At 34.2% G+C, this 24,958-nt stretch overlaps 4 protein-coding genes across 10 annotated transcripts in view; 1 reads left to right on the forward strand and 3 right to left on the reverse strand.

Annotated features, from left to right (window-relative positions):
- Positions 1-1,502: 1,502 nt before the first annotated feature.
- On the reverse strand, positions 1,503-6,611 carry LOC126763046 (DIS3-like exonuclease 2). Its single transcript, XM_050480221.1, has 4 exons — positions 5,068-6,611; positions 3,547-4,969; positions 2,814-2,933; positions 1,503-2,746 (listed from the first exon to the last, which is right to left on the reverse strand). The coding sequence occupies exons 1-4, from the start codon at positions 6,443-6,445 to the stop codon at positions 2,077-2,079; spliced, it is 3,591 nt and encodes a 1,196-aa protein (XP_050336178.1). The 5' UTR covers positions 6,446-6,611; the 3' UTR covers positions 1,503-2,076.
- A 425-nt stretch (positions 6,612-7,036) lies between these two features.
- LOC126763042 (enhanced level of genomic instability 1) lies at positions 7,037-12,199 on the forward strand. Of its 2 annotated transcripts, XM_050480215.1 has the most exons (5): positions 7,037-7,189; positions 7,409-8,239; positions 8,307-9,990; positions 10,061-11,352; positions 11,578-12,199. In XM_050480215.1, exons 2-5 carry the CDS (start codon positions 7,557-7,559, stop codon positions 11,852-11,854), a joined length of 3,936 nt encoding a protein of 1,311 aa, XP_050336172.1. In that variant the 5' UTR covers positions 7,037-7,189; positions 7,409-7,556; the 3' UTR covers positions 11,855-12,199. The 2 variants fall into 2 exon arrangements, with proteins under 2 accessions (XP_050336172.1, XP_050336171.1); XM_050480214.1 differs by having other exon boundaries at positions 7,037-8,239.
- On the reverse strand, positions 12,017-16,183 carry LOC126763084 (cytochrome b5). Its single transcript, XM_050480285.1, has 3 exons — positions 14,455-16,183; positions 13,575-13,706; positions 12,017-12,479 (listed from the first exon to the last, which is right to left on the reverse strand). Exons 1-3 carry the CDS (start codon positions 14,566-14,568, stop codon positions 12,354-12,356), a joined length of 372 nt encoding a protein of 123 aa, XP_050336242.1. The 5' UTR covers positions 14,569-16,183; the 3' UTR covers positions 12,017-12,353.
- A 4,301-nt stretch (positions 16,184-20,484) lies between these two features.
- LOC126763040 (phosphatidylinositol 4-kinase beta) overlaps positions 20,485-24,958 on the reverse strand; it is a 146,653-nt gene continuing 142,179 nt past the window's right edge. For all 6 annotated transcript variants that reach the window (XM_050480208.1, XM_050480209.1, XM_050480210.1 and 3 more), the window contains one exon: positions 20,485-24,901. In XM_050480208.1, coding sequence (XP_050336165.1) covers positions 24,714-24,901 — 188 coding nt within the window. In that variant the 3' untranslated portion in view covers positions 20,485-24,713. The remainder of the gene's footprint in view (positions 24,902-24,958) is intronic.

Raw genomic sequence — 24,958 nt, forward strand, 5'->3', positions numbered from 1 at the left:
GATACTTACGAACTTAGACTTAGACTATAAATAGATTTGATGTAGATATTTTTGAGTTTGTTAAAAAGATATAAAAAAAAACGTGCACTTATGTATGTAATTTATTTTGCACACCCTAAAAAGAGAGACTAGGAATTCATATTGTGTCTTTCTAAGTCTTTCTTTAACTCATATGTACATATGTATGTGGATTTTTTAAACTCTCGTTTTGAAACCAAAGCTATTGATAACTTATTGAATCATTGATCACACAAATGTTTGCTTTTGTTATCAGATATGGTGAATGATGTTTTGTTTAATATTTCAAATTGCATTCTCTTTTGGAGAATGTCCGATTAATGTTTACATCTGTACATATGTACATATGTATATGTATTTTTATCCATAAAAAAACGCACGACTTGAATATTCGCAAATTAAGCTCAGAAGTTTTTTAACTTCGTTGCTTTCTGCTTTTGATTGTTTACAGTTCAAGAATATACAAACCGACACACATTTGTACTTTCCGTGAGGTGAAAAAATCCCCAAGGTGTAAACTCGTTTTGATTCCTACTTTACTGCGCAAAGATTAGTTAAAAAGGAATAACCCGGCGAGTATAAAAACATAAGCCGTTAGTCGCATTCGAGTACTCGCCGACAATTTTTGAGTGCTGCTTTGATGCCCCGAGGTATTGTGTCTTATCATTAATTACCACCACATTGCCCTATTCTATCCTGAAAGTGCGTGTTATATTGTTTTAATTTTAATAATTTATTACATCGAAATATATTCGGACTACCGATACTCAAATACATTGAAAAGGTTTACGCGGAAACTAATACCTACATATCAGGGTCCGTTCCGGTTACCTAGACCCGACTGTCGTTGAGGACGGTATTAAATGAAAAAGATCAATATTTACTTAAAAAAATCAAAATTTCCGATAAAAATGAGTTATCTTAGAGCGAATTCTAATTGAGTGTTCCGCCCTGAAAAATATCATGGTAATTCCTGTTCATATGTAAAATTTATACAATCACTTTACACTTATAAAAATGACTAAACAATTATAGCTTAAGCCTCAAGCTATAACAACAAAACTCATTAAACACAAATTTAAAGTTAATTAAGCTACAAATAAGAATTATTAATTTTGCCGTTCTTTTTTTGTTGGAGGTTTGAGCTTTAGAAAGTTCTATAAGAGGGCGCTGCAAAAATTTAATAAACGATGTGTTTTCTTTTTTTGTATTTTAATGCAAAAGTTTTGGTGATTAAAAAAATTGGGTGTTTTGGGCCATATGAGCACCAAATTCGATGAAACCAGCGGACAAAAAAGTCCAAAATGACTTGCTGCAGGTGAAAAGAAATAAGAAAATCCACAAAATCATTTTTTTCTGACTTAAAATGATGTTGATAGTGGACGAATTTTTCGCGAATATTTGCCTTAAAATTATATGAATTTTCACTTGCCTTCTGAACAAACTGTTCAATTAACCGATATAAATTAATGAAAGATATAAAATATCATTTTTTGGTTCTTTTATTTCAGCTTCTCAAGTAGCATTTGTTTGTAAATAACGGTTAAACTATATAAAATAGCTTAAAATATAAATACATGCATTTATGCTTTCATATTGTTCTATTATAGCAAGATCACATACCAAATATTATTTTCACTTAAACAATATATGATTTTTGGTCATTATGAGCATATTTTCGGAAAATATGTTTGTGCGTATGCTTCGCATTCGTCTAAAACTCATAGCTCTATTTAATTCTACAGGAAGTTCGTTTAAAAAATTTCGATTTCTTTTAGGTTCATATATGTATTTACATAAGAGTTTGTCTTTAAATGAAATTTGTACTTTTAAAGTGAGTTAAAGAAATAGAACACAATATCGTCACTATAAGATGAGCTAATGAGGTATATTTTAAGTAAATTAATCATAAATCCGTTTCACGTACAATTACAAGCAATACTTAAATTTAATTAAATAAATTCCATTAGGATAACAGAAATCGTTTTAGAAACAAACTATTATGTATGTATATATGTGAGTTATCTAAAATTATCGTCTTTTTAAAAATGGACTTGTTTAAACGCGTTTGTCATTCTTCTTCGTGTTGTTATTATTTTGCTTTGGCTTCGATTTTGCGTTTGCCGATATTGTTCGTTGTTGTTGTTGTTGTTGCGACTGATTTTCATCCAATTCTTGCTGTGAGCGCTGCGATGTATTTCGCTGTTTACGCACGACACTATTTTCACTCGTAGAATTATTTGCACCACTAGTGGATTGTTGTTGTTTTTTCTTTGACAATTCTATACTGTTGATTTGTCGTTGCTTAGGATCCGGAGAGACGAAGAAGCCACAAACTTTATCATCCCAAATTACTAACTTCACGTCGATGGTAGAGAACAATTGCAGCTTTACTGGTGGAGTCTTTGAATTGCGCTCGGCAATGAGCACATAAGCCGGGGCGTTTGAGGTGTCCACCAACACTTTTTGCATTTTAAAATTAATGCTGATCGAGTGGCCAGTTTCAATAGTGACCACATTCAACAAGTGTTGGAAAATTTCTGTTACAACAGCGCGCATGGTAATTGATTGTTTTTCTTTAATATAGCGTTTAAAGAAAAGATTTATGGATTCGTCTCCGGCATTTTTAGCATTGTACTTTTGGTCATTACAAATTTTGGCAAGCATATGCAATTCGTCAGGGCTACGTTTGGGTGGTGGACAGTAGTCTAAGGCAGCAGCTAGGACCCTGAAATAAAATTTGAATTAAAGATAAATGCACTAAAATAATTAATAGTCGCTTTTGAATACTGTACCTGTGAACTAGAATATCGGGGTATCTTCGTATAGGACTTGTGAAATGCGTATAAATAGGTATGGAAAGAGCATAATGCCATAGGTCAGCCTCTTCTGATTTACCTTCACTACAGAAGTACCTTATAAATGAATGAAAAAAACAACAAATTAATAAATTTGAAAAAAGATTAATAAAATAATAAATAAAAAGAAAAACTTAATAAAAAAAAAAAATTAATAAATAAAAACAAAAATAAATAAAAAACTTAAAAAAAAAAAAATAAAAAACTTAAAAAAAAAAATAAATAAAAAACTTAAAAAAAAAATAAAAAAAAACTTAAAAAAAAAATAATTGAAAAATATTTTAAAAAATTAATCAAATAAAAAAAAAATATTTATAAATTCGAAAACAAAATTTTAAATTGAAGAAGTTTAGGAAAAAAATATAATTTAACCCCTGACGGATTGCATTTCTAAATGAACTTTTTTTTCTAAATTTCAGTTTGTTTCATCTATAATGTATTAATAGGTATGGAAAGAGCTTAATGTCATAGGTCAGTCTCTTCTGATTAACCTTCACTACACAAGTACCTAATAAATAATTGAAAAAAATTAATAATTTCAAAAAAAAAAAATAATAATAATTTCAAAAACAATAAATTCATAATTTAAAAAAAAAATTAAAAATAAATTATAAATTAAAAAAGGAAATCACTTAAAAAAAAAATAATAATAGATAAAATGAACACTTACTTAGCGCGTGCCATTGGTTTCGTGAGCAATGCACTTAAACAAGCGTCCATTGCTTCGGGATCTTTTGCCTCGCGAGACAGTTTCTGCATGCTGGCGTACACAGCCTTTGAGCTAGAGCAATCGAACTCCATTCCTAAGCTGAGTAATTTTTCACGCAAGTTCTTCATCGATTTCGAAAGTGGGGGACCATGATTACGTAAAATGGATATGTCAGGGAATCGATCGTATATGAACCGCGCGACTGATTGATTCGCCAACAACATAAATTCTTCAATCAGAAAGTTTGCCTCTTGGCGACTATCCAACTCATAGTTTAAAGCTTCACCGGTTATGGGATCTAAATTGAAGCGTATTTTCGGATTATTGATTGATAATGCACCACCATCAAAGCGCTTCTGGCGTAATATTTCAGCAACTGTATTTAAAATTTTTATACGTGGGCATATGTCATTAACGGTGAAGCCGTTGCAAATCGTGGGGAAATCGTCTATGCCAAAATCTTCATTCGGATTGTCGATCACTTTTTGTGCATGTTCATAGGCTAGCTGGACGCATGAATTGATAATTGTGCGCGTGAAACGCGGTTGACCAATGATTTCACCATGTTTATTTATACGCCAAAAAACGGAAAACGCAAATTTATCTTCACCTGGCAGTAGTGAGCACTTAAAGCACAATGTTTTAGGCAGCATGTGAATAACTTCGTTTACCAAATATATTGATGTGGCACGTTCTTTGACGATATTATCCAACTCACTGTTTTCTTGTAGGTAATGAGCTACATCGGAGATATGAACACCAATTTCATATATGTCGTCGTCCAAACTCTCCACGGAGACAGCATCGTCCAGATCACGGGCTGTAAGCGGATCAATTGTGAAAACACATTTTTCTCGCCAATCTTCCCGAAAACGTAAGTCAGCTGCACTTATAGGTGGATCTGGCTGCGCATACAGGTCATTGAAATGCTGCTCAAATGGTTTTATATTCTTCAATCCATTATGTAGTAGGATGGCTTTTAATTCAGCTTCTACATTACCAACTTTACCAACAGGTTGTAGCAATTCACCAATGCAATGTCCATTAATGTCCGTTTCAATAACTCGCACTAAATAAAGCAAACCACAGACATCATCTCGATTTTCTGTTGTTATGTGCGAAGAGCATGTGCTTTCTGGAATGTAAACCATTGGTACACGCATGTCGTGTGGTTTTAGTTTGTAATAACTTATCTCATCATTCAATTTCATGGAATTTTTGAAAGAAATAGTTCCAACAATTTCACGTAATGGCGTTTGTTTTACTATAGATATCACAAACGATTTCGGGCAATTATCTGGTACAGTAATGGCGGAAGCATCCATTTCAGTATCGTTTTCTGAATCAGGTGATTCTGTATCTTCGAACGGATCCTCGTCATCAGCTACAAATGGAATCAGAGAAACAAATTTACCATGGTAACTTCCAAGATAACTATATTTAAAGAAAATAAATAAATGAAATTAAACAAGATATATATACCTAAAGAAATTGAAGTTTCTTTGCCACCAGTTACTGACGCTCCTTCGACTTCCGTTTTTCTTACTTCCTTAGCTACTGTGTCGGCTGGTGAAGAAGTTGGCGTAGCTCCTACACCCATATTCATCACGAAAGCGCGCACTATATCTCCTTCAAAGGCATAACGTCTAGCTACTGGCAACAATATGATACCGTCACGTTCGGTACCTTCTCGGTCCGTGGACATTGTAATAAAAGATTGACGGTTATTCTTACGATTAATTCGTATTTCTTCCTCAACTATACGTCCTATTCCCGCTTGCACTAACGTTTGAGCATACGATTCTAAATCATCAAAAGTTCCTTTGAATTCCAACTCTTCCGCCTTTTCCTTTTGTTCTGGGCCGAAATATTCGGATACAATATTATTCAAATATTTGCTTAAAGATTCTATCTCGCTTTTCTGATTTTTCGAGTCTTTGGTTAGTTTATTTTTGCGTTTACGTTGACTACGCTTTCGGCTAGCTTTTTGTACGCTAGCGTTGTCATTTATAGAATTTGTATCTTTTTGTGATGTGGTTGTACTGGCATTAGAGACCTCTGATTCCTTTCTTTGTTTGGCAGTCAGCAATTGTTGTGCATTTCTACTAGTAGACGCAGCTATTTCACTTGCTGTAAAAAGCTTTATTTGCCGAAGCTTAGGATTACGATGTGCAAGTGTTAGAACACGTTCCTTAAGTTGTGGATTTTTAATAGTTAATTGATTTAGTAACTCATGCAGGCCGTCAACTTGCTCTTGGAGATCTCCAACTTTCTCTTGCAATTGCTTGCGTGACGAGTACCGAGCTTGTACTTGGGCAGTTTTTAATTTTCGATTTTCATTTACAGAAATTGTAGCTATACTGTTATTTAGTGAGTTAGTAATGTTGGCTTGTAATGATTTCATTGCTTGTTCTGCTAACGTGTCATTAATTTGAGAAACTTCCGAGATATTTGAAACAGCCATAGCTTGCTGTTGCAATTTATTACGGTGGATCCCCAATTTATCACGAAGGTTTTTTGTTTTTTCCTGAAGTGTGGCGATTTTTTTAGATAAACCTTGTTTTTTTACAGTTTTGCTGCTTGAACTGACTGTATTCGTGTTCTCAGAATCGCAAGATAGCGGTATATTATCGCATTTCACATGTGGCATTATTGGGGCCTCTTCCTCCTTGCATTTATTTGAACATTCATCGTTTAACTTTCCAAGTGAGGTTGTGATAATTACTGTATCTTTTTGCTCTTTGCCAACGTCATTATTTGCAATGATACCTTCAAAGTTATGGTCGCACTTCTCATCTACTCTAATATTTTCGTCGTTTTCCTTCTGTGTTTCCACCTCTTCTACACAATCCTTATCCATTTTTATTTACTTAAACACACTTGCAATTTTTATATGAATTTTATAAATTATATATTACTGTTTTCAAATAATGAAAAGAAATTCGGAGACTCTAAGTAAATTTACACAATATGTATATTTCCAATGTTTTCACCAAATGGACTTGTTTGCTTTTATTTTTTTTCTTTTTAACTTTTTGACGTTTTTCCTCGAATTGTGAAATGAAAGCTTCCAATAGCGGTTTAAATAAACGTAACGCCGTCAAAATAAAAAATCATTATCGGTGTGCAATACTAATATTTTTTATCATGTGCTATTAATAGAAACGTGTCTTAAATAATTTTCTATCAACTAAATTCAAAAACTAAATTTTAAAGAAATGTAATTAAAACTGATCTGAATACGAAACTTTGCAATATAAATAACAATATAAATTTGTTTTACCATCCATTTCTAAGTTTATTGTTTTATAGCAAATTTAAAAATTGCTACACGAATTATTCATAGCGTAAGTAGGGCAACACCTTTCGGAAGGGGTATGTTCAGCCTATGTTTATTATTTTGCGCGCCAATTTCCATCATTTGTCATAAACTGCCAACGGATGCATTGCGTAGAGTAATGTGATTTTCTAAATTATTTCGGATTTTTTGAGCTCGTGCTAAATATTATTAAAACAAAATTTGCAGATGTAATTCAATAAATAATTGTTAATTGAAAAGATATTGTAAAATCTTAGATGAAGGCGTGTGGCTGACCTCTTTCTGGTTAGTAGCATTTGTCAATGCGATAGCAAAGTAGATTATATTTTTATTTGCATAAACCCGCATATTGATGTGCAATTAGATTCACACAATCTCGCTTGCTGCTTTATTAATTATTTCCTAAGTAAAAGGCTTCCAATTTATATACTTTGCTTAGTTTTTGATACAAAAAGTGTAAAAAATGACTGCTTTAAATACAAATGTGGTAAATAATTTTATTAGTGCTACTGAAAGCGGTAATGAATCTATATTAGTTTCCGCCGATATCCAAAATGGTGAATGTTCTGTTGTTAGTGAAGGCACTTCTGAAAGCGTTTCTAAATTTATATTGAAAGCCCCACGTCCGGACTCGAAACTCATTCTACAAAATATGGAAGAAGTGTTAAATTCCGTAAAAAAGAAACATCGACAAAAACACAAAAGAAAAAGGGAACAGAAGAAACTTGTACAAATGGAAGCAGCAGCTGTAGCTGTGGCAACTGCAGAATTAGACAAAGTGGCTGAAGATGAACAAATGGTTGTTAATAAATTAAGAGGTAAAAGTATATCTAAACCTGCCAAAGAAAAGGGCAAGCGCTCAAAAACAAAACCATTACAAGAGAAGACCGTTCAGGAAAACGGTCAGGGAGGCTCTCCCGATAGTGCTCAAAGAAAAAAATCTCTAGATAATAAAAGTCCATTAAAGAATGCTTCCATAAATGGAGATATACTGCGTCACTTTCAACGAACTCCGAAGAAAAATCAGCAGACTACAGATAATTTAGGAAACAAATCGGATCCAAAAGTGGTTGCTAATGAAGCATCAACTGGCCTAGTTCAGCAAAAAGCAATGAATGCCTTTGAGGTTATGATGAATGCCAGAAATAAAGCAATCGGTTCAAACACACCTGGAAAAGAGACATCTCCAACGGCAACCCAAGAATCAGTTGTCAATACCAAACGTAAGTTGATTCTTCAGGAATGGGCCGACAAAAAAGGTGGCATAAAGCGTAAATTGGATGAAGAAGCACGAGCTGCATATGTTGATCAACAATTGGAGAACCGTGCGAAGCGGTGAGTTTGTAAAAAAAAAATAAATATGAATAAGCACATTGATATTTACTTTTTATTGTCTATGCAGGTTCAAACAGATGCTTGTGAATGGTGCTTCGCCTAAAAAGGATAATAGCTTCACAAGTCAAACAGCAAGTGATAAAATGAAAACAAAAAGAGGCGATTCGACGGTTGCTGCCACAAAACTGGATAAAGATAAAGCTAAGCGCAGGAAGCGAACAATACTGCGACCTGATTCGACTGATTCAGTCGATGAGCGAATAGAAAATGCAAAGACGGACTCGGAAACAGAAGAGTTTTTATCTAAACTTAATTCCCCGACCAAAAAACGAGACAGCCTATTGGGATATTTTCCGAGAAAAGAGTCTCCGAAAGAGCTGGCTGCTAAAACAGCCAAAGATTGTTTAGCAAAAGACAAAGGAAACTCTAAAACTGAAACGCCAAAGTCACGCCGGCGGGGTAGGAAAAATAGTGCCGAAACAATTGTTGCTTCTATTACACCTGTGATAGAAAGCAGTGTCGAGGCAGTACAACATAATCAGAGAGATTTAGGAATTGAAAACACACCTAGTAGTAGACCAAAACGCTCTTGCGCGGGAAAAGCTCGTTATGATTATGACTTAGAAAAGAGTCCCAATAAATTGTCTTCGGCTAAGAAATGTGTTTCGGTTTCGAGAAAGTGTGAAAGGGCAATAGATGTAGAAATAATAAATTTAGACGATAGTAATATGTCAACGCCAGAAAAGTCGAAGAAATTGGCCCCGCTTTTCGTTCGTTCACTACCGAAACCTAGCCCAGATCCAGTTGCACTAAAGGCGAAGCACGATTTCCTTATGTCGGGTGTGCCTGAGAAAATGCGCATAGAAATGGAAAAGCAAAAGCAATACGAACAAAATTATGAAGAGGTGCTGGACTATTTTCCTCGTATTTGTCATATTCAACAGTTAAATGCCGACGAGGCGTTATTTTTACAAAATAAAATACAATTTACTATAAAATTAAAATTGTATGAGAACGATTTGGAGCTGAGCACAATTGTCGAAACAGAAATAAAGAAAAAATCGAATGCATATAAGCGTAGATCTCGGAACAATTCAGGTAGCACAAAACAATTTATAATTAACAAAAAACGACCACCTCCATTTGAAGCATTATTGCCAACACTTGAGAATAAAAGGTCAATAATAAAATTGTGGAAGTCCCAATTCGATCGGTTTCCCACATTTAAATGTTACAATCAAATGCGCGAAAAATATCGATATTTTAGTGCTTTGGACTCGGCACAGGATATGGAACAAGTGAGCGAATCATTTGTGGTGACCCGTCGAACGCAACGGATACGAAATTTGGAACCAACAGGTACTACTTCTGATCAAGACGAAGTGAAACCGCCTCCATCTGCACCCAATGGTGAACTTTTATTCACTGAAAAGTATAAACCCATGCTCGTTGAACAGGTGCTCGTAAATCTCGTGCCCGTAACACAATTGCGTGACTTTCTTTCTACTTGGGCCAATGGTAGTGGCGGAAGTGCTCGTAATTCGCAATCAATTGATGACTCATTTGATGTGTCTAATGACTCAAATTCCAGTCTCAGCAATGGAACTGGCAATGCTGTGGTACTACTGGGTCCGGTATCAAGTGGTAAAACCAATGCTGTTTACGCACTTGCAAATGATATGAATTTTAATGTGCTCGAAATAAATGCTGGCATGAAGCGAACTGGAAAACGTTTGATACAAGAGCTGCAGGTTAGTAATATCTTCATAATACATGTACTTATATCAATGATTAATGTGAAAGCAATGCCATTATTTTTAGGAAGCAACACAATCACACCAAATTCGTAAAGACTCAACGCCCACACAAAGTTCTAGTAAAGCTCAAAAAAACTTACTCCGCATGTCACTAAATGGAAAGAAGCTAATGAAACAAAATTCTCAGAGTCACATTGATGCTGATAGCAATGCTGGCTGCACTGGAGATATGAATCAAAATTCGCGAAAGTGTCTTATTCTTATCGAGGATGCGGACGTGGTATTTGATCAACTAGACAGTGGTTTCACTGATGCCATTTACACATTGGCGGCTTGTTCAAAACGACCTGTCATTGTCATGGCCACGAATCCCAATTGCCAGCACCTCCAACGGCTAATGAATCAGAACACAATATATTTTACGCCGCCGAATGCTCTGAATATATCCCGCTTCATGGCTGTGCTCTCACTGATAGAAAATTGTCCTATCAATTTGGATGATTTAGTTTCTCTATATTTGTACAATAGAAAAGATCTGAGAAGAACGCTGTTGGAACTGCAGTTTTTCATTCAAAGTGGTGGTGATCGAACAAACATGGTTTCGGCACCTGCTTGTGATGTCAAAACTACGACACATCAACATATACCACAAAAGGATGAGGCGGCCAAACCTGATTTGGGGTTTTTCGCATCACCAACCAAACGAAGTCTATCAGTCGAAGAGAGCACGCAGCAGCCACAGGAACCTGATGACCAACTTAGTAAAGAGCGACTGAATAAGCAAGGGTGTAGTAAAGAGAGTGATGTATACATTCATCGTTCAATGTTTGAATTTTTCACTGTCAACCAGAATGAAAAATGGCGCATACCGTTCCCAGTCGATTTCAGTTTACTACGCGTAAACTTAACGGATGTATTTCAGTGCTCACAGCGATTGCTATTACAAGAGGGCAATTCAATTGAGAAAGCCTCGAAACACAGTGATAATGATGGAGACAAAAATAGCGTAATGAAACGCAGAACACGTACACCAAAGAAGACTGCGCTTAACAGTTCGCTAACCGATGCAGAAGTATGTCAACTGCATGAAACCAAGTCATCACTTGAAGTCATGTGTGATTTTTACGAAAGCATTTCCATAGGGGCATTATTAGGCACGCATAATGCTGACATGTCGGATGACAGCAGACGAGTTGGCCGAGGTTCAATTTCCGGAGGAAGCGCCGATTTGAGTATCGACCGGTTACTGCCCCATCTCTCCGAGGAGATTGCGCACGAGATTGTCGAACAGGCCATAAAAGTGAATTTGGCAGCGAAACCGTGCCCCTACAATCTCTTCGATACGCCGAGAGAACGGTGAGTTTTCTAACTACAGTTTGAATATGTACGTAAATTAGGAAAACACCACTAAACGGCTATATATGTATATTATTGACGCTCAAAAAGTGTATATACTCTTTCTGAAGATTCTTTAGTAATTTTAGCGAAGTTGTTGGTAGTTTTGAGCAAATTTATACTAAATTACTTTGTGAATTTCGAAATATTTATAAAATATTACAATTATATCTGTTTCACATTTAGACTCTCCCTATGTGACTACATGAATAGCACTGCAGTCAGTTCTCGTAGTCAGCGTACACGCGCCTTAGACGTGGAACCGGCACTGCGCGCCATTTGTCGCAGCGAGAAGCAACGCGCCACGCATGAGCGACGCTCAACTCGCTTCTATCATTACCTAAGACACAGCGCTATCAATGTTTCCAATTTTTCAACAGCTCCCTTTGATAATGCCTGTACAATCTTGCTAGATGCAGCGCCAGAGAACGGAGAAGCCCAGCTTAAAAGTGTTGAAGACTGACGAGGAAGCTTAGTTTAAAATTTTCAAATGTCAATTGTAGGTATTGTATAGAATTTTACTAATCCCGGTATTCAGAAAAATGTTGCTTTTGCGTTATGAACAAATTGTAGTGGCACATTAGCAGAAATATCTTGAAATTGACAGCAGCAAAACTAGTATAAATATAATTATTAAGTGTATTATAATGTGTATTTATTGGCATTTTACACTTATTAACTAAATACAATAAATTAATTTTTAACTTGTAACGTAAACTATATTTAATTATATTATGTACATAAGTACGAATTCAAACCACATTATATAATGTAAGTGAAGCTAATAAATAACAAATTTTTAATTTTACTCCTTTGCGTCTTCAATTCGCACATTTGCACCTCGCCCTGCACGAATTCGTGCGATCCGACGTAAATGTTTCGATATGAATATGACTTAGTATGAGTGAATTCAGTTTAATCACAGTCAGGCAAACTCTCCCAAATTGATCGCCTTTTTTTATTCAAAAACAAAAGAAAAATTTAATTCGTTTCTTTTCCGAGCCGGAACAGTTTTCTTGCGGTTGTTTCTGTTTCTCATTTAGACCAATGTCTGCGGATGTCGGCTGGGTGCTGAGTATTTGCATACCCTGAAAATGGAAATAAAAGTATGAAATTAGAAACAATTTTCAAATGTATATTCGTTATCATGCATTACTTATCATTTTATGTACATTTGCATGCAAATATCTCAGACTTAACTATGCGAACTATGACTGTTTATTCTAATTAATTTCTAATCTTTCTAATCTGTAGCTGCATTCACACCAACACCACTAATAATTTCAGTTAAAACAAGAAAAACAGTTAAATTCGCCTTCACCGCAGCTATAATACCCTTTACAGCTGCATTTATTATAGCAAAATATATAATATAGTAAAAAAATCTTTATCCTTCCAGCTTTATATGACAGCTAGATGCTATAGTAGTACGATCTGAACAATTTATTCAGAGGTTGTAGCGCTACCTTGTACAACAATCCATGCTGCATTTCGTGAAGATATCTTGAGAAATAAAAAAGTTTTCCATATAACGGCGCTTTTGATTGTTCAGTTTGTATGCCAACTAAACATTATGGTGGTTCGATATCGGACAAATGAGTGGCTCCTTGCAGAGAAAAGAACGTGTGAAAATTTTCAGATCGATATCTCAAAAACTAAGAGACTAGCTCGCGTATACCTCATTTTTTTAACATGATTTGGTTGAGTATTTTCGGTCGTTACAGCAACAACGGAAAGTTAAGACTGTTTTACGTGTATTTAGCGCAACAGGTTATTTGTGTTCGGGTATATATTCAAATTAAAAATATGGTAATTCTACCTCACGTAACTTGGTATTCAACACAGTACTGATAAATGATATCTGTAAATATGTATGTACATATCAAATATTACAACTCTCACTGTTAGAAAATAACTTCAATACTGTCTGCTTACATCCATACAAACACATTTACATATACATATATATGTATATATATATGTATATATATGTATATGTATGCATAATAATACTAGTCAACTGTCACTAGGCTACACGGTGCAAATATACGTTTAATTACCGCTATGTCCGTGTCTGAGTTGCGCAAACATTCACCGCTCTGGGGGAATTTCCGGAAATCAGCGAGTGTGCATAAATTGTCTTCTGATAAGCAAATACATGAATTCGATTTTAATTGTCTTACCTCTTTTCTAATCACGCCTATTTTGTACGACTTCATTTCCTTAATGGCGTCGGAGGAATGACCAACTTGATTGAAGGCTTTTGTGGCGTCTTTACCCGCATATTCGAGTATGGACTCTGCACCACCCGGATGCTAGAAATAAATAAGATGCAATTGCAGATTAATCAAGTGATTCAAACACATATATATTTTTTCAGACTTTCAACAAAAAAAAAACGTTTCTAGTCATAACTTCGGATACATTTTGAGTTATGTTAAAGGTATTTATGGCACAGCCTAAATCAAAGAATCTGGGTTTAAGCAAATGTATTTATTTTTGAAGTGGAGGCAATGGATATACATACAACCTAACCTCAAAACATTATATTATTGTAGCATAGTGACAGTCGGATCTAAGTAACCGGAACGAACACGAAGTTTTATCCGGCTCCTCGATATTACTTTAGGAATGTTTTATGCCTTCTCTATGCGAAGTCTTTTAAAATTATAATTTCGAGTGAATTCTTAAATTATGTACTTCGAAATTGTGGAGAAAAAACCTAACTGTAATTACTACATTTTGATTTTTGAAATCGATAATAAAAAAAAAAACGAATTTCGGTTTTTAAATAATTTTAATTTTTCACATCGAAAATTAATAAAAAAAAAAAAACAAATTTTTGAGTTTAGAAAATTTTCGAAAAATAATTAAGGTTATTTTTGAAAGTAATGTCTTCCGAGGCTTTGATTATTGCTATTACTTATTGCATCAGATTCCTCCTTAAATCCTTAATATAATGTAAACCTTTCTTTATCTTATATTCAACTTATGGTTTATATTCAAACGGTGTTTTTATAATTTCACTTATATTAAATCTTTCCACTTGCTATATTTACGTACTTCGTTTATGAAGGTCGTCACGTCGTAGACGCTCTCTTTGTAAATAATCCACACAGGCTTGCCATCGCGACCGTTGTTCTGTGCCACCTCACTAACACTGTACTCCTGTGACATGTTTACTAAGACTACACCAACAACAACAATTAAAAATAATAACGGTATATTTTCGAAATCGAATGGCAATTCCACGAGTGTTGCACGTCTTGACGCGACCGGGTGCCCACATCAACTGACATCGAACCAATTTGAATGTAAAGTCTTTTATTTACATTCTTCAACAGGAGTTCTGCAAGCCACATTCGATGCCAATTAATACACATATTACTGTATATATGTATATACATTCAAACATATTTCTGCATTTCAAAGCGATAAGGAGGTGTGTACGGCTGTTCACACAACTTATCATCAAAGCCTTTTCGATTTCATACATACATACATATATCGATGGTTATAGAGAAGCACTGCGGTATACTCATACATATGCCCACATGTATGTATGTATGTGTGTATATCTTTGTTATCTTCACTTTTTGCAAATACAGCCTTATTTAATCACACGTGAGTTCATAATAATTTACAGTTATATTGTAACATCGGCAGTTTCGACCCAAAATAACCGCTGGTTGTATTTCCTTATTGTGGGATTCTCATTTTTAATTCCCTGCTTCTTTATCATTTTCATGTTTACCACAAACATACGGTATTTCGAGATTCTTTCAACAAAAGGGGGCGTTTCAGCACTGAGACTAATTTTTCTCCGAAAATATTTACTCATCATGATTCATAGTGATCATTCATACCCAACATCATTACGTAAGTGTTTTTGCAATCCGCGAAGCTCTTCCGCTCTTCTTGCTAAATACTTGAGCTCTTTGTGCGATGCGATCTTCCAAGTCGTGTACCTCTTTTGTAGCCCAAAGTTTAGCACTCAAATTGGTTTAGCGATTTCTACTGTGTCCTACCACTATGCAAGACTTATGTATATACATAGGTTGGATCTCAGCGCCATGAAAGTAGTCGTTTTTTTATATTGTTGACCTCGGCAAGAAATGCCAAAGACATATTTGTCAACATGGCAAAATCTCTCATAAAATCCATCAAACGTTCGATAACATCAAGGAGAAACGGTCACCCAAGCATCTGGGATCAGAGTGCAGACTAAGCCAAGCTTAAACTAAGATTTACCGATCTAAACGGGGTTAGATCTCCGAAATAACAGCCCTTGGCCGAAAGAAATCCGGGTCAATTTCGGTGCGTAGAATTGGCTGGTATGGGAATTGGGCAGCTTCGTTCTCGGTGATGTAGCAGGTTAAACTCCGACATATCTAATATGTGTCCTGCGTGCAATGAGTTTCCGCATAACAATGGCCACCTCTTTGCATGCCCCACAAACCCCACTCATCCGACACCCCATTACCTTTGGTCCGACCCCGTCGAAACAACATGTTTCTTTTGCCTACCGTTGGATGACGTCAACGACAACGTAGATAATCCTTACCATCCTAACGGGGATTAGGTACCCGTTACAACAACAACATTGTGGAGACCAAGGAACTTTAAACAAACTATGTGTCAGGTTTGCGTTAAAAGAGCTATGACTTATTTTCCATATTTTGGTTTAACTTCTTCGCCTCCGACATCTTTCACCTTTTTTTTAAATACTTATTTCAAAAGCTGAGTCTCTCTAACCACGCACGTTCTGTCCCACCTGGGTGAACTGCGGCTCGTATATTTCATACTTCCACTTTCGGACATAAATGACTACTGTATTATATAATTTTGAGTACAACCTTTCTGCGATTCTACGATTCAGTGAGGCAACTGCGCATTTTCCTATACAGATCCACCGACAATAAATTCAACTTCCAATTGTTAGGTTGTAAGTTGGTGAGCCAGTCCGGCGAGGGGCGGCAGGTATAAGTCTTAGCAGTCAGTGTTTGCTCCGCGTGTGTGTGAAAAGTGCATTTTTTCACTTAGATAACGGGATATTCTAAATATTGTTTATATTTATTTTCAGCACGTTCGCCTAATTCAGACAGATTGCGATAGCCTGCATTAATTGTTGTGTTATTTCGATAAGAATTACGTGACAGTGCGAGTGTAAATTATCGAGTGACAAATGCTAATACCGGCTCAAATTCGTAAGTACATGCTGTATTCGTATTTATTTTGGACAGGCAGGGTGGACGTGTGACTTTGTGTGAAATGTTGACCAATGGCAATCGGCGTGACTATCGCTCATATGAAAAAGGCATTTTTAGGGAAATCCTATTGCTCAGTATTGTGCTTTCAAGTGCTTGTATTTAAAATTATTATGCCCTGAACAGGGAGACTCTCGTCTGAGGTTGTTTCCTTCTTTTCATTGGGGACGTTTTTTACGTAACGAGCGCACAACCCTGAGGAGGGATGGTTCGCCTTCTCACTTTGGCTCGCCTTCAAACGGATGTTCTTTGGCTACCTAGAGGATATTTGTTCTAAGACCGGAAGTCGTGGGCTGCTTGAGCCATATGTAAAAGGTTTGTTTCTGGCCACTCCCAAGTGAATGGCATTCAGAGAACTTTTCTCACTTGCGTGAACTTCTACACATGACTCAATTCTCCGATTCTAGCTGCAGAACTAAATAGAGACGGTACCATCTTCGTCACTTAGCTCCGACGTCACTGTTGACAGTCATAACTTCGAAGTCATAGATAATTTCGTCTATCTTTGAACCAGCATTAACAGCAACAACAATGACAGCCTCGAAATCCAACGTAAAATAACTCTTTACAACAGGTGCTACTTCGGACTGAGTAGGCAATTGAGAAGTAAATTCCTCTCTCGACAAACAAAAACCAAACTCATAAGTCTCCCATAATTCCCTTCCTGCTATAAGGTGCAGAGGCATGGACGATGACCGCATCTGATGAGTCGACGTTACGAGTTTTCGAGAGAAAGGTTTTGCGGAAGGTTTGCCACGAAGCTTGTAACATCCAGAAGAAGCTGCACACCCTATCCAATATTCGCTTGACGAGATGAGTCGATTTAGCCATGTCCATCTGTATGTCTGTTTATAGGGGAACTTGTCTCTAACTTTTGAGATATCAATCTAAAATTTTATACACGTCCTTTTCTCTCCAAGATGCTGCTCATTTCTCAAAATCGCCGATATCGGATCGTCATACATATATGTAACTGTTATACAAACTGGTCGATGAAAATCAAGTCCTTGCATGGAAAATAGAAAACTATATTATTTGGAGATGGTTTATTGTCCAAGACAATGCTACAATCTGCGAACATATTTTTCATATCGGAGCTTATACTCGTAGCACACATGTTAGGGCGTCATGCAAACAGATCGATCAAAATTATGAAAAGATCTCTTTATACGCTTTTATACCTGTGAAGGGTATTATAGCTTCGGAGCAGACGAAGTTTACGTTTTTTCTTGTTTTCTTTTGATAACGCTATTTTTAATTCATAAACGTTTATTACAGTTAAATGTTTGTAGCTAAAGTTGTGATGGTCGCTCTATCGAGTCATTAACTTTCGCTTGATCTTTTGATGATTATCACAGTATATACGCATGTATAACCAATAAAAAACCAATAAAAAACCAATAAAAATTAAATTTATTAGTCATCCAACCATCAACTTGTCGGATTCCTTGGATTGTGTGTTTTGGATTTATACTAAGCACTTCATCGGTTCGTCTTCCATTTCATGAGTGGGTCTTTATTTTTTCCTAAATATACAGGATTCTGCACGCTTAAGTCAACTTTACATACCTAATGGATTTTTAGTAGAGCTTTTTAGCTTCATATTAGAAATGCACTCGAGCCTCGTGCAAAGTAGAACACTCACACCAATTTGTACTTATCCCTCAGTTCACAACCTAAAAACTTCATCGAAAGTCGGTAAGTGCACTTATTGCTAGCTTAAGTTCTAAGTGTCGGCTTGATGAATTGCATTTGCCAATTGTTCAAAAGAAGTGTTCTGTTCTTTGTCTCTCAAGTACTCATGCATAATTGCACTAAATCGCTTACGAATAAAACTCCAGCGGCATTAGTTGTACCATTAATACCATTTCAATTTATTTAATAATATTTATAATTTTTATATACTATATATGCGTGTAATTATTTAATAATGAAATCTTATGTTGCTATTACATATTTACAGATTACAGTTAAATTTGGAGCTTCACTCAACCACATTCAATTCACATGTACCACTTCTCTCGCCTTCAATTTCCGTCAATTATTTGATTTTTATTTAAATTTGAAAGTTTCTTTGTCATCCATGGGCCGCACAAGAGCCTTTTTATGCACATTAGGGTGTCTCTTCACGCAATCATTTGTTTTTGTACATTGAAGTAACATTTGTGCACCGAAACAACCAAACAAAGCGTCTGTGAGAAATGTAAAAATAAGAAGTTAAACTGAAAATGTTGCTCATATCGATTGCTTCAGTGAAATATTTTTTCGGACACATTTTAAATTAGCTTAAAGGCAACAATTTTCATGAAACTCCAACGCACCCAAATAGTTGCTTTTACTTCAATCCACTAAGCGCTTAGCCTTATTTTATGAGACACCCTTCGGTACTTGTACACCGGGATGCTAATGGTCGCACAGTGGCTGGCCATTGCTTGCTATTGCATAAAAACTAAAGCTCATCGCCAAAATGCATTTATGAGTATTGTTTTTGTTTCTTTTTTTTTGTTTTTGTTTGTAAAATATTTGGTTCCTAACCTAAGACAAAAAAATAATTCCCCGTTTCTTAATACATACTATAAATCGTATAAAATGTCAAAAATGTTTTCGTTTTATCATATTATTTTTGTTCGGAATCCTTTACTTAGTTTGTGTTGTTGGTATGACATATATTCGATATTTGATGATTAGATGAGTAGTAAATATGAGAATTGAGTAGAATAGCATGAGTGCTTGTATGTTTGTATTGTATGGTGGTTAGTTGTAGTTATGGACGAGTGATGATGGTTAGCGATAAGATTTGACAAGTACGATGGAGGCAAGCAAAGGTGATTAGATTTATAAAAGAGCGAAGCCTTTGAAGGATTTACGAATGATTATGTATGTATGTATGTGTGTATGTGGCGTATATGAATATTATTGATTGAATTAACTGGATTTACTATCGTTTAATGAATGTATTATGTAATTGGATGTACTATGTATGTATATACATATATTATTGCTATTTGAATAAAGGTCTTATATGTTTATAAGATATTTCCTTTGGCTACAAATATGAATGTTTGGCACTTGGAAGAGTGGTTCAGTTAATTAGTTTTCTTTTGTTAAATATGGTTTTTTAAATTTAAATAAATGCGAAATTAACTGAAATGTAACTTAAGGATTAAAAAAGGAACAAAAAAGCCAGAAGAGCTCAGTGCTACCTTATTTTTTCGATTCTCTGGTGTTTCCTCTTTTTTAAACTAAATGGCTTTTTGTTGAATCTGAAAGTGTGATACATTTTATTGAGTAAAGAAATTTAAAATTTTTTGATATAAAAGTAAAAAAAAAAAAATATTTTTAAAAAAATTCTGCATGTTCTGCAAAAAGTTTTTCATACAATGACCTACAAGTCTTTGTTCGGATCAAAAATCGAATTTCGGCAGGTCCCACATGACCAAAATTTTGAGTAAAATTCCACTTTTTTTTAACGCCGTCATTTTATTAATTTTTGATGTTTTTTTTCGACCGGCGATCATTGTACGGACAATATCTTCTCGTGGATAATTTTTGTTTTATGTTTCAACCACGGAGAAGGCTAAAGAAGGCAGCAGTTTTTTAGCGCCCTTGGAGATCGCTTGTAACTCGAAAAATATTTAACTTTTTCCTTCTACAAATGTATGCATATTCTTCAAATATATATAAATATGTATACTTAAAAAATTTTAAAACATTTAATACGGTGTTTTTTCTTTCGATTCTCAAAAATCGCCTCTTTTTGCGCTGGGGACACTAGGTGTGTCCCTTAAAATGTCTCCTTCCTACAAATTTTATTTTCTAAAGCACCATTTAAAAGAAAAATGTATTTTCCGACTAGCTGAAAGTGTTTTCAGACTAAACGATACTTTTCCTGCTGTAAAATCAAGTAAGAATTTTTGTTTAATAAAACTTTACCTTAATTTTCTGTTGCTGGATATACTATTTACATATGCAAATGAGTTAGAATAAAAAAAATTTTCAACAAAAATAATATAATTTAGTTGTTCTAGCTCTAAATACTTTTCTATTCTTTTATAAAATATTGTCCACAACTGAAAATGTATTATTTTTCGCATAAAATAAAATTGATTAAGTAAAAAAATCAAATCAAAGGCTATACCGTGAGGTTTATAATGAAAATCAAAGTTCAATTATTTTAAATCGCCATACTATTGGTGTCTAATGCATTTGTATTTATTTTTAATTTTTGCATGAAGGTACTTAAGCTTATAGCGTACTAACACACTTAGATAATCGCTTGCTCATTTATGCATATAGTTTATTTAACTTCATTTGCGGCATTAATTTATTTATTTTTGTTTGTTTTTTAATTGCTTATCTATGTTTATCTGCTTTTCAACGGCAATACTCAAACACATTTTTCATTTCCCCATAGAGTTAACAATTAATTTCATACATACATGCGCTTTATAGCTGTCAACACACTCTCAAACATATGTACTAGCATCCATTTATCCATTTATACATACATATACTAATATTTTATATTGTATATAACTCGCTGCCTAGCAACAATAAGCGCCAACAACACTTTGTATTTACACAACCAAGAACTTTTCGATTTAGTATTTTTACTAATATTTTAAATAAATAAAACAAAACCAATAAACTTTATTTCATTTATATGCGCCTAAAAGTAGGCTATACATAATGTAGTGCGGCGAAGGTTTGGGCGTAGCACAGTAGCAAAGAATTGTGCAATCAGAGATGTTGCAATTATTGAAGATAATGTTGCTGGCAACATGTCGCCAAGACAAATGTTGCAGAAGGCAAAAATTGTGGAGTAAGAGCAGAGCAGATATCAATAAATCAAGTTTTGGAAACAAAAATATGTTGTTTACTGCTTTACATAAATGTTGAAATAAAAAACAATAGCTGAAATAATAATAAATAATATTCCCGAAAAACGTCAACTTGTTTTAATTCATTTATTTTAAAGTTTTCAAACATAATGTGTGAGAACTATTTTCTAGAAGTTGAAGAAACTGAATTGAAATGATAATTTAAAGAAAGTTTAATGCTCTTGTGAACTAAGAATTTTTTTCATTAGGTCCTTAACAGTTGATGTGCAGCTCCATTCCTTAAAATGAAATATTTATACAAAAACAAAATTAAAAATAACAACAAACGAAGAGAACAAACTCAAATATGTGTGTGTTTATAAAAAATTTCAATTTATTTTATTTCGCTTTTTTTGTTGAATGAATTGCAAAGTTACGATGCGTTTTATTTTATAGGCGATTTTCTTTTATGCTCAAAAATTCAATTCGTACAATCGTAAGTAAATATTTATGTTATAACTATGCATGTATGTATGTATTATTGGCGTTTCATTCATATTTTATAATATTAGGCAAATTGTATACATTTATTATATAATATTATACTGGTGTACATAGGTACATATGTATGTATATTGAAGGCTTAGCAAATTATTATTAATTATTATATACATTCATATGGTTACGTCTTACAAGTATAATTAAATATAAAATATTCACATCTCCTTTAATTAATAACGGTATTGTTAAACGTTGAAGGAAGTTAAAAGAAGAATCGTAGGAGAAAATAGTGCACTTTTTACAGTTGCAAGAGTTGCTTTCTATTTACTTATGAACGTATGCAAGTGTGTGTGTGTTTATGTATGTGTTATATGTTACGTTGGTCGTACGCGTATATCCTTAACGTTTTTATTTTGATTGTTTTCAATGTCGAAGAAGTATGATTTTCAATGGAAATTTTTACAAAGATTTCACTTATTCATATATGTATATATTACTTTTTGCTTTTAAATATGGTTCGAATTTATAAGACTGCTTATTATACTAATTCGTGGCAAACGATTTTATAAATTATATTTTTCATGCTTTTTTAAGATGTAGGAAAAAGTTGTTATCTCCAGTAATAATTACAAACATTTAGTACTTAGTTTTCAATACATTAAATAGTCTAAGATTGCACCGTTAAACGTCACATACAAACTGTTTTTCCGTTTTACGTTACTGCTATTTCATTTTAGTTCGGTTTAATTCCATTTAGAGTTTTTTTGTTATTTTTGCTTTCTTGTTTACTTGCTGGCACTTTAAGCGCGCTCCTTGCTCCTGCTTACAAGCTTCGAGTAATTGAATACTATGAGTTTAAAAGTGTGCATACAGTTTTGAAACTGTTTCAAATGTTCTTTGAATATATTATATTGAATATTTTAGCTATTTATTACTAAATTCTCTTAGTTTAGTTACTATTATTATTATTCATTAAACGCATACATATTTCTAAGCTATAAAGTGTATATGTACAGAAAGTTTGCTTTATCTCATAAAAAAGTAGACATTAGAGCAGTAAAAACCAGCGGCACATATGTTGGAATATTTATTCGTAAATATGTACAGTTATGTGTATGTCACATTTTTTCGTATGTAAAATTATAACGAATGTACGTATGTACATACATAAGGCGGTAATAAACACATTTACTTTTTTATTTCCTAAGACATTTTCGATCTTTTTAAAACAAATATTATCCCATTTTGGTATTCATACTATATATGTATATGTATGTATATTAAAGCGCATACTTTTTAATATACATTTTAATATAAAATACATAAATACATACGTACGTGTGGCGTTGTGAAACGTGAATGCTGGCAGATATCAATTTTGAATAATTAAAATCAAAAATAAATACTATTCACATACAAATGCATAAGGAAATAAATATCCGACCCGCGATTTTAAACCATTAAACTTCGTTAAAAAAATATAATTAATAATATGCAATTTCTTGCTACATGCATCGCCTATAACGAATATATAATGTATACCAAGCGTTTTTTTAATTTTTAATTTTTCACGCATATTCAGGAAACTCATAATTGTTCTCTGGCTTAGAGTTTACCTCGGCTTGTAGTTGCGCTACTAAAACGCATAAAAATGTATGAAAGCTAGATGTCGTGAACTTTTATACCAGCAACCGCTTTGCTAATAAATAACTGTTCATTTCTTAAGTAAAGTATATGTCTGAAAATAATTTTCTTTAAGGTTAGAAAAAAAATAAATAAAATAAAAATTGCGCCTTTCAAACTGTTCCTTCGCTAAAACGAAACTTTTTAATACTCTATTTGAAACCACGAAAAATAAATGTCCAAACTTATGCTTTAATTATGGTCTGTACTATTCCGAAAAAGCCTAGATTTGTAAGTAAAAGTAAAAGTACAAATTCATATATTTTACATGGAAATGTATTCAAATGTATTGATGATTTCTTTAACATTTCATCGCCCGCCAACTCAGCCGCATTGAATGTGGTTAACACATGTTTTTTTCGTTTTCGTTCAAAATATGCCATTGTGCGCGCTGTTCAGCGCTTTAAAATTTATTCAAGTGTATTTACACATATTACTCGCACTATTATTGTTTTAAGCAACACACAACAATATCCATATAAACATAGTACACTAACAACTAATAACTATATTATTTTAATGTATGTAGATTTTAGAAATATTTACTATATTTGCATATAAATATATACAAAAAAGGAAGGTATACAGTATACATTAGTGAAGAAGAAACTTTCGGTGCTGAAAATTCGCAAAGCATTGCTTTATCCCACGGGGTGACGCATGTAATAGCACTAGTATTCTTCTTGTTTGCATTCACATTTTCTAACAAAACTACAGTCAGTCAATCAGTCAGTTAATTTGTCAGTCGCAACGACACATTCTTGTTTTGATTTCTTTTTTCCTTTATAAAAACTATCAACACAAAATACACATAAGTAATACATACAAAACAATGGTGAAAGGCAGCCACTGCTGCCCAATACAACTGCGACGGCTTGGCCGCTGTGGTCAACGCTGCCCAGCGCCATGTACTATTCATTCGCTCACTTGACATTTATGTATTTGTTTGTATGTAAGTTTTCATATGTTTCAACTGCAATTCGGCTTACGCAGCAGTAAGCGTATGGTGTTTCATGTAAGTCTCGCTTTAAATTTTCATGAAAAACCTTTCTCACAATATGCCATTCGTATAGTATTGATAGCCATCGTATAACTTTGTGGAGAGGCTCTTGAGTGAGTCCTGTACGAGTTGCTCTACTTTGCGCTCCATTTCCTGTTCGGTCAAATTCATGTGGAAACGTTTTCGGAGATTCTGTACGGTGCCGGAGCAACCGTTTTTGAAGCACGGCAATTGTGCATCTGAAATAAAGTAGAAGATGTACAATTACTAGTTGCCCTTTCTTAATGCGGAGTGTA

The sequence above is a fragment of the Bactrocera neohumeralis genome, chromosome 6 (genome assembly GCF_024586455.1).
Source record: "Bactrocera neohumeralis isolate Rockhampton chromosome 6, APGP_CSIRO_Bneo_wtdbg2-racon-allhic-juicebox.fasta_v2, whole genome shotgun sequence".
Taxonomy (NCBI): domain Eukaryota; kingdom Metazoa; phylum Arthropoda; class Insecta; order Diptera; family Tephritidae; genus Bactrocera; species Bactrocera neohumeralis.